This window comes from Botrytis deweyae (assembly GCF_014898535.1).
Source record: "Botrytis deweyae strain B1 chromosome Unknown BDEW_043, whole genome shotgun sequence".
NCBI lineage: Eukaryota > Fungi > Ascomycota > Leotiomycetes > Helotiales > Sclerotiniaceae > Botrytis > Botrytis deweyae.
In genome coordinates, this window is record NW_024066250.1 from 79186 (window position 1) to 92988 (window position 13803).

A 13803-nucleotide genomic window follows, 5' to 3' on the forward strand; every position below is an offset into this window, starting at 1 on the left:
GAAATTCAAGGGACTATCTAAACCTTAAGATCTACCAGTGCGTAAGGAGACCGCAAAAAGCTGATAGTATCCGAAAGACTCGGTGAGAATAATCGCGGTTCACGAGGGAACAACATCCTGCTGTCCTACTAATCTACTCCCGATGGAGCGGATATCCATCTTCTGCTGTTTTTCTTTCTTTGAGGAACAACAGAAGGTTATGTAGGGAGGAGTCAGAGATATGTGGACTTTGAGATACGTTACATATTGACAAGTCATACTGATGAGTGATGAGTGTGATATGCTTGGCAAGGAGTGTACGGAGAACATTGTTCTTTGGTGAAAAGATACATATGTGCTTTTGAGATATGGGGAAATATGAAAGGCAAAAGATATGGGATTGTAATGATGATGAGTGATCAAGAATGTCATTTTATGAAGTCCAAAAACTGCTCTGCGGCCTGGATGAAATATAAGATAACTTGGAGGTTGGTATCAATTTAAAATCCTATGCTAAACATCAAGAAGCAATAACAGCCGTTCAACCTCACCTCTTAATACTCCTCTCCCCCTCTGATCATTCTCAACAACGCGGCCCGTGTAGTCTCCTCGTCAAAAACCCTCTCTAACAAAACATTCAATTCTTGCTCGGCTTTCAACACCTGATCTGTCTTCCTAGGATCCTTCTCCAACAACCTCGCTTGCCAGTGCTTGGTGAAAGCCGTAATCTGTTGTACCAAGACCTTTTCTAATTCCTTCCTAGCATCTAGTACTTTATCAACCACAGCAGGAAGTAGTTGACCTTTGATTATCGGTCTGATATATGCAAGGGGATTAAACACTTGGTGACGGGATTGAAGTTCCTTGAGCGTCTCCCAAAGAGGAGTGAAGTCAAGTTCGGCGGATTGACGGATTGAGTCTGGGATTTCGTGAGTCATGAATAGGTTCTCGATGAGCATCAGATTTTTGATGAGGAATAGCTGTGCATCCATTATGTTATTCGAACTTCGCTTTATGATTGTTGCGGCTCTCTGTAGAGATTCGGTAGTTTGATGCACAATTTCGTAAAGAACATCACCTTTCTTGAGCTGCATACGAATGTTAGTGCAGTCACGTTTATATCTAAAAGCGGTGGACTTACTGTTCTCTCATGCATGCTTTCGTTGTATAAAACGAGTAAACTAACCGCCGTCTTGACTGTCGGAAAGGCATTCGAAACACCAGCTTCAACAGATGTGCTTTCTTCAAGAGGCTTAAGGGCCGTATCAACTCGCAAGCCACTAGTTGGAATGGCTTTCTCATTGGATAATTTCGGAGCAATTTTTGGCGATATGATCCTGAGATCTTCCGAAGATGGTTTGAAGAGCTCAAGTTTTTTTGCTTCCATGATGAAAAGCTGATCAGCTAATGGCCAGAGATGAACGCCCAACAAGACCTGTGCAGCCAATCTTTGTCCATCACGACTCTCATCTTCATGTGCCTCTGCTGAAATAAAAGTGTCACCCAACCAAGTAACCAAGTCGCAAACTCGATGCAAGTCACCATTGCTCAAATATGGGGCCAGGAAGCCATGGAGTATCTTCACATGCGACAGACAACTCTCCTCTAGTTTCTCGAGGTATGTATTAGGCATGTTCCACGGAATGGGAGGTGGAGGATAATCGGCCATAAGAGGTCCATTCTGAAAGAATTTTGCTGCTAATTTCAACTCATTCTGACATGTATCAAAAACGTATTGCACGGATCGTCTAGCGAATAATTCAAACTCCTTGTCAGGGAAAGGTGAAGTAGTTGAGAAGTTTTGAAGATTTTTGAGAACAAGAGGTCCAACAGGATCACGGGATCTTATGTAGGACTCAAGCAATTGCTGATATAGGTTATGCCATTGTTGGATATATGGTGTTCGGTCCACATCACCTCTTCTCCCAAATGCGAATTCATCAGTCGTCAAAAGTCGTTCAATCGAGAGGCCTAAATTCTCCCTAGCAGATTCATATTTGCCATAGAGAAGAATGTATTGATTTGTCTCCGTTTGTTCTTTGGCTTTCAATTGTTTCGAGGCGTCATCTGACACTTCACGCAGAGAATTTGAGAAAGCAATCTGGACGAGGTTGAGTGCTTTGTCTAAAAGTGTTGTGTAGCGAGTCTTATACACAGTCGAGTCTTTATAGTTTGGCTGTAAATAATTAGTCACAAGTAATCCAAGATCTGTCTCAAGATAGATGAGTCTCGTAATTTGTTGTGAAACATATCATTGATTTAACAACGTATTTAATAAAAGTAGCATGCACAGAAGGTGTTTCTACTAGCCTACACGAAGCAACCGCCGAGTATCGAAACTTCTGAGATATGGACATAAGGAAGACAAGACCTACATGCTGATCCATAAACTCAATACAAGAGTTGAGATTTTCTAACATATCCAAGAAGTCACCATTTTTGACCAGCCTTCCGGCACCTGGAGCATTCAAGCGTCGAGTCAGAGGTTCAAGATAAGCATAGTATTGCAAATCCGTTCCAACTTCATCTGCCAATTCACGTATACGTTTTTGTTCTTCCAAAAGATCTTCACATTGGGCTTGGAAGGCTGTGGTTTGTGCTTCGACATTCTTGAACGATTCGGAAAGACTGGCAAGTGTATCCAATGCGCTTGTGGTATCACTTAAAAGAGTGTCAAGTTGACGCTCGGATAGAACTAATTGATCTAGATATAATCTTCAGGTGGTCAGCGTATTGGCTCGATGCTCATTGTTTATATTTGGCATACTGGTATTCCTCGAGGCTTCCATCCACAAGCTCATCCTCAAGCGCACTGTACCGCTCCTCAAAAAGGGGAGTCCTAGATTCCCCTCCTTCGGCATCGCGCTCGTTTTGTGTCTTTCCCTCATTCGTTTCCTTGTTTATATATGCCATAGCTACTTCGTAGAAATCGCTATATGATTTTGCTCTTCTTGCCAATGTAGCTTTCGGAGGGTCTTTCGATACAAGCTCATCCTCATATATTCCTAGCATTGGCGAGTTCTGATCCAGCACTTGGTTGTTGCCCTATGTACACCATTAACTTGAAGCACTTTTCAGAGCACTAAGGGGGCTTACATTAGTTTGCTGCAAAAGAGATTCTTTGCGACGATGTTGCGATGCCTGTGAGGTGACATGATCCTTTTTGGTACTTGTTTCGGGCACAAAACTGTACCACGCATCTTCGTACATTTTACCGGTACCTTACATCAAAATTCCAAGATGTTGAGTAAGGCTGAAGTGTCATGAGTATTCGAAACACCGTTTATCCATGGGGCTCGGCACGGACCACTAGCCTGACATTCAATCAGATTATAATTGGACCAGGAAAGTCAATTCGTCATGGGATGGAAACGGACAAGGCTGAGGAGAACTTTGTGGTATGAGGGGCAGTGGCGAGTCTAACAAATGTTATTTTTGTAAATGTACAAAGCCTGTTTCTCAATTATTGATATAGGCATAGAAAACCAACGATGTTGTCAAGTAAAGTTATACCAAAATGCGGTACGATTGTTCAACGAGCAAATCGACATACCAATCACTCAATCGCATTCCAGAGGAGATATATTGGAGGTTCCAGTGATTCCAGAGTTGCCGTTGCCAGTAGAGCTTCAAATTCACGGAAAGCTGCGTTGTTATTATCGCTGACAATATGCGCTGGAGGTTTATATGCAACCGGCTATCCACGAGCTTTACATGCAGAAGAGATCCCTACACCCGCCGAGCTACAATTCGAGAAGAAGAGGAGGAATACTAGCACAAAAGAAGAGAATCGAGACCAAATAAGCTCACAGCATTTGCAAGTGAAGAGGAGCTGGGAGAACCCAGGAGTATATGCATGGGGATCAAATATGGGTCGTGTTGTTGCACCCGACTCCGAGGAGATCAATGTCAAAACTCCAAGACGAATACCATATTTCGATGGGAAGCTCATTCGAGATATTAAGTTAGATCGTAATTTTGCTGCAGCAATTACTGAGAACGGCGATCTGCTGCAATGGGGTATTGGATATTCACCGGATTGTAAGGGGCCTACAACAACATTGAAGGGAAAGGATCTTGTCAAGCTATCTATATCAAAAGACCGGATCATAGCACTTTCGTCAAAAGGCACGGTGTACTCGATTTCAGCATCACAAGCAGATCAGGCATTAGAACCAAAGCAACAAGAGAGCTCATGGATTCCCTTCTGGAGCAGTAAATCTTCAATTGGGTACCGAACCTTGAACCCGGATAGAATGGTCTGGGGAGAAAAGGTGACGGACATTAGCAGCGGTCTTGAGCATTGCATTCTCCTCACATCCAAAGGACGTGTTTTTTCCGCAGCATCCGGCTCTGAAGATTATCCTTCGAAAGGACAACTCGGTGTCCCTGGTTTAACATGGACATCGCGCCCCCCTGGAAGATACGACCAACCACATTGGTTAAGTACACTTCAAGGATTTGACATTGCAAAGATTGCTACCGGTGACTATCACTCTCTTGCAGTTGATACGCAAGGGCGAGTTTTCAGCTTCGGCGATAATTCCGTCGGCCAATTAGGCTTTGAATACAACTCTGAAGCATCTACCATCGATGCCCCTTCGCTAGTCCCCATTGACAGACTCTACAAAGGCACAAATTTACTTCCTCGTGTAACCGGTGTTTTCGCAGGGGGTGTCAATACATTCTTTACAGTCGACGCTACCCGAGTGGCCGGACAATCAGAAGAAGAACCTCCCGCAGACCTAGGCCGTATCACAGCTGATACCTGGGCATGCGGACAAGGAATCTACGGCACCCTCGGAAACGGCCGCTGGACACACGTCCAAGGACTCCCCTCGAAAATGAAAGCTCTCTCTGGCCTCTTCGAATACGACGAAGTTGCGAACAAAGTAGTCCCCATCCGACTTTCCCGACTCTCCATTGGCAGCACTCATGCCTCCGCCGTAATGAACAACGTAACTCACCTGAACGCTACCTCTAAATCCAGCTCAAATGATACAAATTGGGGTGCCGATGTATTATGGTGGGGCGGGAATGAATTCTACCAACTAGGCACTGGAAAGAGAAATAATGTCAGCCAGCCAATTTATATTCAGCCGCTGGATTTGGCGGCCGACAGAGAAAAAGGAAGGAGAGAGGAACATCGCTTCCAGATTACGCCAAGGAAGACGGTGAAGATTGGAGGAAGGAATGTCAGTGTGGAACAGAGAATTGAGTGTGGGAGAGGCTGTACCGCGGTTTATTCTGGTGCGTGATCATTTCACAGCGATGCATTGAAAATATGTGAGCCTGGTTGTAAAATTCCTTTGAGGTTTAAATGTCTTGTTGTACTGTACTTTTAGTTTAGCCAGTGAAATTGCTAGGGGGGGAGGGGGGAAGAACAGGAATTGGCACGGAATGGGAATGGTAGGGGGAAACGGTGTCAAACTCCAATCATTGTACATTTATTCCAACGAGACTCGACTCTGTATTTGTATCGAGAATTTCAAGGACTTCGCGGCTCCATAGCATACAAGTAAATTACCTAGTCATCCAACGCAATCACAATTAAAATGAATAAACTAATTTATTTAACGAACTGGAAAAATCAAAGATCTATAATCTTACACGTTTTAATTTCATCTTCCAGTGCACAACTGGCTTGCTGTAGATGCAGCCCTATAACCACCAAAAGAACACGTATTGATCATGGGCCATCTATCTAGTCATTCCTGATCGCTTCCTTCGACTTTCCTACCATCCATGCCCCATCCGTAACTGAATAGTCCCGATAAACGCCATCCATGAAAATTAAAGTACTCTGCGCGTAAAGCATAAAGAAAAGTGCTCAACTTGGTTCTCACTCTCTTCCCAAGATTTGGGCGACCATCTTAAGATTATTCAGACATGATTGCCTCGATAAATTCCCGACCTAAACACCATTACATCGAACACTTCATAGACCTGCCGCGACGGCACTGTTGCCATTGATTTGTGGCTGTGGTGATCCCAAGGCACCTGCTTGAGCAGTATTTCTTGCCTGGTGTTGGGATCCTTGCTGCTGAACAATTTGGGCTCGCTGACGATCAATTATAGTCTGTTGCTCGCCTGAAGTTAAAAAAGTACTCATGTTATTATAGGAATTTTGGTGATTTGATTGCGGCGGCAGAGTCTGTTGAGGCTGAGGTTGAGGTGATTGAGAGGAGCCATTCATGACCGGTGGTTGAGCCAACTGACCTTGCATGTGCCTAGTGGCATTGGGTGGTAAAATAGGAGGGGCGGGTGTTGAGTACGGAGGGCGGACTTGAGGTTGAGAGTGTTGATTTGCTTGATTATACACAGGCTTCTGAGGCGAGCTCTGTCGGCCAACATGTGCTCCATTTCCATAAGCCTGAGTATATGCAGCACTATTTTGAACTGGTTGTTGCTGGGTAGCGTATGGTGGCTGACTTGGGTATCGCACTGTCTGGGGTGTAGATTGTGGAATGCTTTGGAAGGGCTGAGTTGGAGGTCGTGTATAAGAGGTAGTGGGGGTGTTATGGTGATACTGTTGTTGTTGGCCATTCGCCTGAGCATATTGCGGTGCTGTTGGACCTGGCGTTCGGTACTGGTGTGGATATGCAGCCCCCGGATAAGCCGCCGGACGATACGACGGAGCGGATGGAGCACGCTGTGCATACGAAGCAGGAACCGGCGCAGTAGCAGGCGGACGTTGCAAATTGCTTGGTGGCGGTCTGATTGGTGTTTGAGCAGTAGCGTAGTGTTGTCCAGTGGGGGCTGGAGCTGGTCGCGAAGACGAGTATTGATTGCCATAAAGTGCAGCAGAAGAAGAGCTTCTGTGCAACGAAGAGCTGGTGGTGGGTCGTGTGTTTGAGGCTGCGCTCATTGCTGCGACCTTTGCGCGAGCTGCTATCTCGTCTTCCTCCATGACACCCTTTTGATCGCTCAGTTGAACTTCAATCTTTGTACTGATGCTAAGTTCAGCCAATTGGTCGGAGTTCAACTTCGCAACGGCATATGGCGGCAACATGGCAACCATCAATGCTAGCTGGGATTTAAGTATCTCATATGTCGTCACTTCTGATTCGCTGGGCTTTGATGGAGTGCCCATGAAATTAGATTCCGATGTCCCAAACGCGCTGATAGGACGACCTGTAGCATTGAGAGAAACGTGTCGATTTCTTTGATACGAGTTGAGAGTCTCTAGCAACTCCGAAATTCCCTGCAGTACTTCCTCAACATCTTTTTCTTCTGCCGTCTTTTCCACATTTAAGTCGGTAGACATCAAACTGGGATCGATCGAAGCATCAGACAATTCTTTCGCTGCTTGCTCGAGCTCCTCAATTTCCGCATCGTTGAAAGCCAAGCTATTGGTGCTTGGCTCCGTGGGATAACCATCGCCTAGCCCCTCAGCCCTATTAATTATGTCTCCCCATCGTTTTTCACCGACTCGTTGCCACCAGATCTTGCTCAAAACACTTTCCGGAGCGATAGCTTTGGAATCATCCTTGGTCGGCGCAAATCCCGAATACGCGCTCCGAAACAAAGCATCCAACTTAGCAGCATCGATTTCGCTCGAGTCAATGGCTGCTTCAGAATCTTCATTGGAACCTGCAACTCCAGTGCGTTTCCTTTCTGGGCTGAGTGACGAGGTATTGCTATAATCAAGCCATTGTCCAGTAGTGAGTGGTTGTTTCCAATAGCTAGTACTCCGTGGATCGGCAACAAATGGTTGGTGCCATCCGTCGATTGAAGTTGGTAAAGAGCTCTTGGAAATTTTAGGCGGCTTCAAGGGATGAATGTTTGGAGGTGTTGGAAAAAGCTCCCCTAAAGTCTGCGGACGTTTCTTATTATCATCAAAGCTCGTGGGCTGTAAGGGAACAATCTGAGTTGTCGTAATACCATTGGGTAGGCCGGCTTCGCGAAGAGGCTGAGAAATCGATTCTCCGTCATACTTGATTGGAACCTGTAAACTAGAGAATAACTGTTTCGGTTGCGGGGCGTTGCCGTAGAGTGTAAGCACCACTTTGCTATCCTCCGACGTTGCAGTAACTGGCGCATTAGCATTGGACCCAAAATTTCTGTTTGATAAGTAATTGTTGGAATTGATTATTTGATTGCTATTCGCGTTTTCTTGTAGCCCCGTGGTAGCCTTTTCTCTGCGCACAAGCTCATGAGCTTTCTTTTTAAAGGCCAAAATCTTGACAGCTAGCTCCGATTGTGCAGTGGGAACAGGTATGTACTGATTCTGATTTGAGCCAACAGTCAATTGTAGCCTTTCTATGATATCGGATGCGGCAGTATCAACATCTTTGAGAACTTCATCGATAGTAAGATATTCATGTGCTGTCGCGCGTGATAGAATAGTTGGTGAATCAGTCGCGCCATCTGACTTTTGTCTTTTGGCGTGAGGTTCGGTCGACGGGATTGATTCAGGAAGAGCTCGTGTTAAGATGGAGGGCGAGGGATCATGACTAGAAAGTTTCGGATCAGTAATAGGTCTGGAATGAATTGATATGATACTGGAAGCTATGCTACCTGATGAACAGATTGAAAGGGTGTGTTGAAAGGCAAAACTCACCTCTTGAGTACGTCAATCAAATCTTCGACAAGACCTTGTGCATCTACCGTCGATGGTTCTTTTGTAATTGCGATTTTGGATTCGTTGCTGGTGCCATTTATAAGAGCTAGCTGATCGATGTTATCGTCGCGTTTTCGTTTCGCTGATAGTGTAATATCTAAATGCGGTTGAGTGGGGGGACTGAGAATCCCGTTGGTCGAGGCCATCACGTAGTCTCGCGGTCCAAAGATTTTTTGGGGATTCCTTTTTTTCGCGTCGCGATCGCAGATGGTATGTGTGTTACCGATGAAGGAGACGCTTTTTTTGGGTAAGGGTAAGGTAAGATTGTACGGGTAGGTACGTAGGTAGTTGGAGACTTTTGGGGGGTAGAAAGGAAAACCAAAATTCAGCGCTGCAAAGTCATTGAAGTCTTCATTCAAAAATACTTCGTACGTGACTTTCAATGCGCAAAATGTGGAGGTAATTAATGTAGTCGTAGTATTTGTGTCGCTTTCTCTTGAAAGAAAATTTGGTTGTTAATGTTGCAAGAAAGGGTCGAAAGTGTAGGAGATGTACCGGTAGATGATGTTATTATTTCTTCGTTCCTCAATATTGATTGCGAGGCTCTAATAGAAAGACGAGGCAGATTGGTAGGATGGCAGAAATGGCAGAATTGGCAGACCAAAGGACCAAAGGCACGGACGTGAGACAAATTAAGCGCAGAACAGAACGAAAGTAAACTTCAGCCACGACGGGCTAATCTGGAATTGGTAGTTGTGGCTGATGCTTGCTTGGTCATGTGAGACGATTTGATTAGTCATTCATAAAAATAAATTTTGACCTTGATATGGATTTAGCTATAGCTAGGTATCATATAATCATCTAACACTTCACTTGTGTAGCAACAATTCTTGCCGTCTTCTCGTTCTTGCAAAGTTTATATACCTCTACTTCTTTGAATACATTTCCGCGCATTTGTTCCTTGTTTCGTTCAAGGAGAAACATCTTCTGTACAATACAATATCTGATATCCTAACCACATCATTCACCTTGAAATACAGTAATGCAAGTTAGATTTGCATTTTGATACTGTCTAGACAGAGATCTTGTACAGTACAACATGAACGGATGCAATCGTGCCTCCATTCTTCGAAATCTGGCAATGCCTCCTCATGGCGTCATGCCAGGATTTTGTCCATTGTGTCATTCTTTCGAGTAAGCATGAAAACATTTCTACACCACTACTCAGCAATTCAACGAATTCTAATATATCTTGCGTACAGCTCCCCACAGAAATAAGAAGTATTCATAGAAGCCAAAGACACTTGCTCCGGCCACTATCAACCAGACAGAACTCGACCACTTCGAATTTGGATGAGTTCAGTGAGGACAACCCTTCGCAGGATTTTTGGGATCATGTCAGAAATCGGAAGAGTCCACAAATGAGATATCTGGATGTTAAACGCTCCATTGAACGAAGTCCCATAGAGTTTCTCAAATCCAGAAACGATGAAAAGTCTAATCTGGAGGGATTTGATGAATCCAACGGACTCGCTTTTGGCGTGATCAACCATTCGCCAGTCCCTTTACGGTCCACGGAAATTAGACCTCCAAGGTTGAGCAACAGGCTTAACAAAGCACGACGACTTTCGAGTCTTGAATTTCTTGGGAAGTGGCTAGATTTGCCAGATGACGATGCTCGGGAAGCACTTTGGCAGCACTATAGATCAGAGAAATCTAAATCAAAAGTGTCGGAATCAGCTTTGCCAACGATCCTGTTGCAGCATATTAGGGTATTTCTATCAAACCTTCTAGCTTGACATTGCTAATTTTGAGGTAACGCAGGGCTACCCCTTGACCACAGACATGAGCCTTGCCTTGCGTAAGCGAGGCTTCAGTATAGATGATCTAGTCGTATGGACCTACATCATTCAAGGAAAAGATACAGATGAAATGGCACAACGCTTCCTTTCTTCGCCCTCAAATAAGCCAACGTTTTTATTATTGGAAATTCTCCGTAAAGAAATTTTGCACGTGGAGACTTTTAGATCACTTCTAAATTACACTTGGACTCGAGTTTTCTCACCAAATCCCCAACAACGCACAGTAGACTCTTGGCCTGCACTTTCCGAGTCTTCTTTTGAGGAAGAGACAGAAGATTCAATGTTATTCTCTTCACCTGACATGGAATTGACCACTTTCACACTTCTTATCTCCCGCCTCCTCCATCATGCACGGCATTTACTACCCTCTGCTGTCCTCCCCATATCCCATATGGTTCCTCCATATTTGTTCCAGAATTTACATCGTAGGTCTACAACGGAGTCATTAGAGCCACGTGCACATAGCCGATGCTCTCATTTGCTCAATAAACTACTTCACGCCCTTTCTCGACCATCACAATTTGCTCCATTTAAATCCATGATCCATAATTGGCATGCGCAAAGAGTCCTATTGCGTTTAGCAAATCAGACCAAACCGCCTTTAATCATTGACAGGGGTGGTTACCATGCTGTACAAGTTGTACTACTTGCATTGCAAAAGACCGATGATGAATCAAGATTAGCTAAGCTCCAAGCGAGAAGTTGGCCTCCCTGGAGAATTGACCAAGATGGTATGGATGCCCGAAGATCGCCAGACGAAGATCTGAGTAAGGTTGTCTTTGCAATAAGGCAAATGAAGCAAGCTGGGTATAGTTCGAGTATTAGCACTCATGCTCATGGTATTCTTGGGGGACAAGAAGATGATGGGACACCAACAATCCATACCAGGTCTTTGTCCAAAGGTCGTATTAGAAAGTTGCGCTCTTTGGTAAGGTCGAGTCCTCTGCATCCCCGAGTTTGGAGTTCAAGGATCACGGCAACGCGTGATGTACAGGAAGCTTGGAGCGCATTCAAGAGTTTTCAACGTTTAGGTGGCACACCCACCTCTTCCATTTATCATGCTATGATGGAGAAAGTTGAAGCCGAATGTAGGAGGGCCGGTCGTTCTCGACTGGTAGATGTTATACCTGGCGTGGGGAAAGAAGTTCTTCCACCGTCCGTCGACAACTTCAGCGATTTCTATAAAGAGGAGCTTCGACCGCCATCATCCATTGATTTCTTGTATGAAACCATGATGTCAGCTGGAGTACGGCCACAAAGTGACTGTCTAAATTTCCTTATCGGTCATGCTAGGGGAATACCTGATGGTATAAAGTATCTTCGTGAAAGTGGACAGCGACGTACTTTCTTGAACTATATCGTTGGCAAAAACGCCGATCCACCAGCAAAAATGACATCTGCGGAAATTCGCATCATTCATGCATTCGTCACCTTACTTTGCAGGTGTACGGATAAACTCATCCCACAAGCTTCGTCATACTCCGAAATATCAATGTCCAAAGATCTGAAAGGGCTTCATGAAACTTTTGCAGATGACATCAACGATATCAACGCAAAGGAGACAATGTCACACACGCTACCTAGATCTAGAAAGTCTGGTATTAATCCGCTGGCTCACGCACTGGAGCTCATACGAACCAGCCAGACAAGATATAAGCCTACGTGGTATGCGGTCTTCAATGCACTTGCTAAACCTGGCATTACAATTGATCCTAATATAATTGGTGACCCGCAAGATGATATCAATTCCTGGAGAATCTTTGCTGCTGTACTACAGGACTTCCACGACGCGGGGCTTGAGCTTGAACCAAACGGCTTTCAGTTCATTTGTCGAGGGTTGGAAAAGGCAATGGTTGCATCGTCCCGGATGGACCAAAAGTCACCGTTCGCGGATGATGTTCTACTTGTGAAAGATGAATTCGCAAAGTTATCTTCGACAAGTTTCGATATTGGACTTCCCGCCCTTGCTCACGATTCACATAGCAAACTACACGGCGCTGTTTTACATGCCTACGTCCGTGTTCTAGGAATAGCAGAGGATTTCGAGGGCATCAAAGCTGTAGTAGACTGGATGGTACTTCATCACGAGCGTTTAATTACTGAGGCTAAGTGGAGCCGCAATGGTCACGAGCTTTTGAAAAGAACTCTAATAGCTGCAAAGGTCTTTTGCAATGGGTCATCCTATGAAGAAGAAGCACGCATATTGGTGGAAGGCGCCGAGGGCTGGTCATGGCCAACTGATCAGGATGCTAGGACTTACGTTGAAGGGGGCCAGTCATTAGAATCTGGTGGGAGCTCTTTAGTGAGTGGTGGAAATGATGTAGAAGATGAAAAGACCTTAATTCGGGATTTCTACTGAGATATTCCATTATTTAAATCTAATTGATTGTACATTAGTAAATCCTTAGAATTAAAAGGTTCTGGAATTGGGCTTTTTTTGATGTACAATATAGAAGTAGATAGTTTACCAGTGGGTGTGCGAGTTGACGGTACACTGCGAAAATCGGCTTTGCAATGTCTCTTGAAAAAATCAGCTCAAATATCTTAAACACTGTCACTATGATTCAGATAATAAATTCGTCAGAATTTTTGAAAGTTCAAAAGTGTCCCGTCAGTCCATGCACTGACCGAATTTGACAACCTTTTCACAAGTTCTTGAGTATCAAATCCTGGTTTCCTCAGTAATTGTTTTCTTAGTAAGTAGAAAGGCATCGCCGCGCCCGGAGTTCGGCATAGGAGGCGCGTTGGGTATTGGATATGATAAGATGGACACAGGATGGACCAAGGATAGTTTTGGCACACTGGGAAGTGGTGAATGGACAATGAGGTATGCGGGTATGCAGGATAGGATGGGTTATAAACGAACGAGGCTCGATGGCTTGGAAATGGTAAGGGTTGGGTGGATAATATTGGTCAGGTGGGGAAGTAGGGAGGAAAGTGGAGGAGCTATGAGCTTGGGGTGTTGGTTGATGGATGTTGGATTGGTAGATAAGGGGAGCTGGGAGCTTGGAGCATGGAGCTTGGGGATTGCTTTGGTGTTGGTGGATGGGTGAAGGAGATTGGGAGTATTTGGCAGAGGGGCAGAGATCGAGCTAAAGGATTCGTTCTCGATGATGTTGATATGATTTGGAGTTTGCGATTTGGAAAACGTCTCTTCATTTATTGCTCATCCATACTCTTTCTTCTTTGAATATTTCAAAAAATACTATAACATATACAACGTACTAAGTATATAACATACATAACATACATCAGAATGTAAAATAACCTGCTAAATACATGCCAAATCCAGCGCGGAAGGTCTTAACTGTTCTCCAATCTCATGTACAATTTTTGCTGCATCTGCATCTGCAAATTCTCTCCTTCGTCTTCATCGATCCTCATTTATCATGACATATC

The 13803-nt window shown here is 44.5% G+C and overlaps 4 protein-coding genes across 4 annotated transcripts; 2 read left to right on the top strand and 2 right to left on the bottom strand.

Annotated features, from left to right (window-relative positions):
• Positions 1–533: 533 nt before the first annotated feature.
• Positions 534–3189, bottom strand: EAE98_010996 (uncharacterized protein; the record flags this gene model as incomplete). Its single annotated transcript, XM_038958618.1, has 5 exons — positions 534–1067; positions 1121–2155; positions 2355–2694; positions 2747–3024; positions 3076–3189. 5 exons carry the CDS (start codon positions 3187–3189, stop codon positions 534–536), a joined length of 2301 nt encoding a protein of 766 aa, XP_038804983.1.
• Positions 3190–3470: 281 nt separating this feature from the next.
• EAE98_010997 (uncharacterized protein) lies at positions 3471–5237 on the top strand (the record flags this gene model as incomplete). The annotated part of the gene is made up of 1 exon (XM_038958619.1): positions 3471–5237. The coding sequence occupies one exon, from the start codon at positions 3471–3473 to the stop codon at positions 5235–5237; it is 1767 nt and encodes a 588-aa protein (XP_038804984.1).
• Positions 5238–5917: 680 nt separating this feature from the next.
• EAE98_010998 (uncharacterized protein) lies at positions 5918–8748 on the bottom strand (the record flags this gene model as incomplete). Its single annotated transcript, XM_038958620.1, has 2 exons — positions 5918–8435; positions 8543–8748. The coding sequence occupies 2 exons, from the start codon at positions 8746–8748 to the stop codon at positions 5918–5920; spliced, it is 2724 nt and encodes a 907-aa protein (XP_038804985.1).
• A 655-nt stretch (positions 8749–9403) lies between these two features.
• On the top strand, positions 9404–13545 carry EAE98_010999 (uncharacterized protein). The gene is made up of 3 exons (XM_038958621.1): positions 9404–9736; positions 9805–10314; positions 10367–13545. The coding sequence occupies exons 1-3, from the start codon at positions 9650–9652 to the stop codon at positions 12761–12763; spliced, it is 2994 nt and encodes a 997-aa protein (XP_038804986.1). The 5' UTR covers positions 9404–9649; the 3' UTR covers positions 12764–13545.
• The last annotated feature ends 258 nt before the right edge of the window (positions 13546–13803 follow it).

Coding starts and splice junctions, on each gene's coding strand:
- EAE98_010999 (XM_038958621.1), top strand. CDS start 9,650: ATGCAATCGTGCCTCCATTCTTCGAAATCTGGCAATGCCTCCTCATGG. Junction 9,737..9,804: donor CCATTGTGTCATTCTTTCGA/GTAAGCATGAAA, acceptor TCTTGCGTACAG/CTCCCCACAGAAATAAGAAG. Junction 10,315..10,366: donor TCCTGTTGCAGCATATTAGG/GTATTTCTATCA, acceptor GAGGTAACGCAG/GGCTACCCCTTGACCACAGA.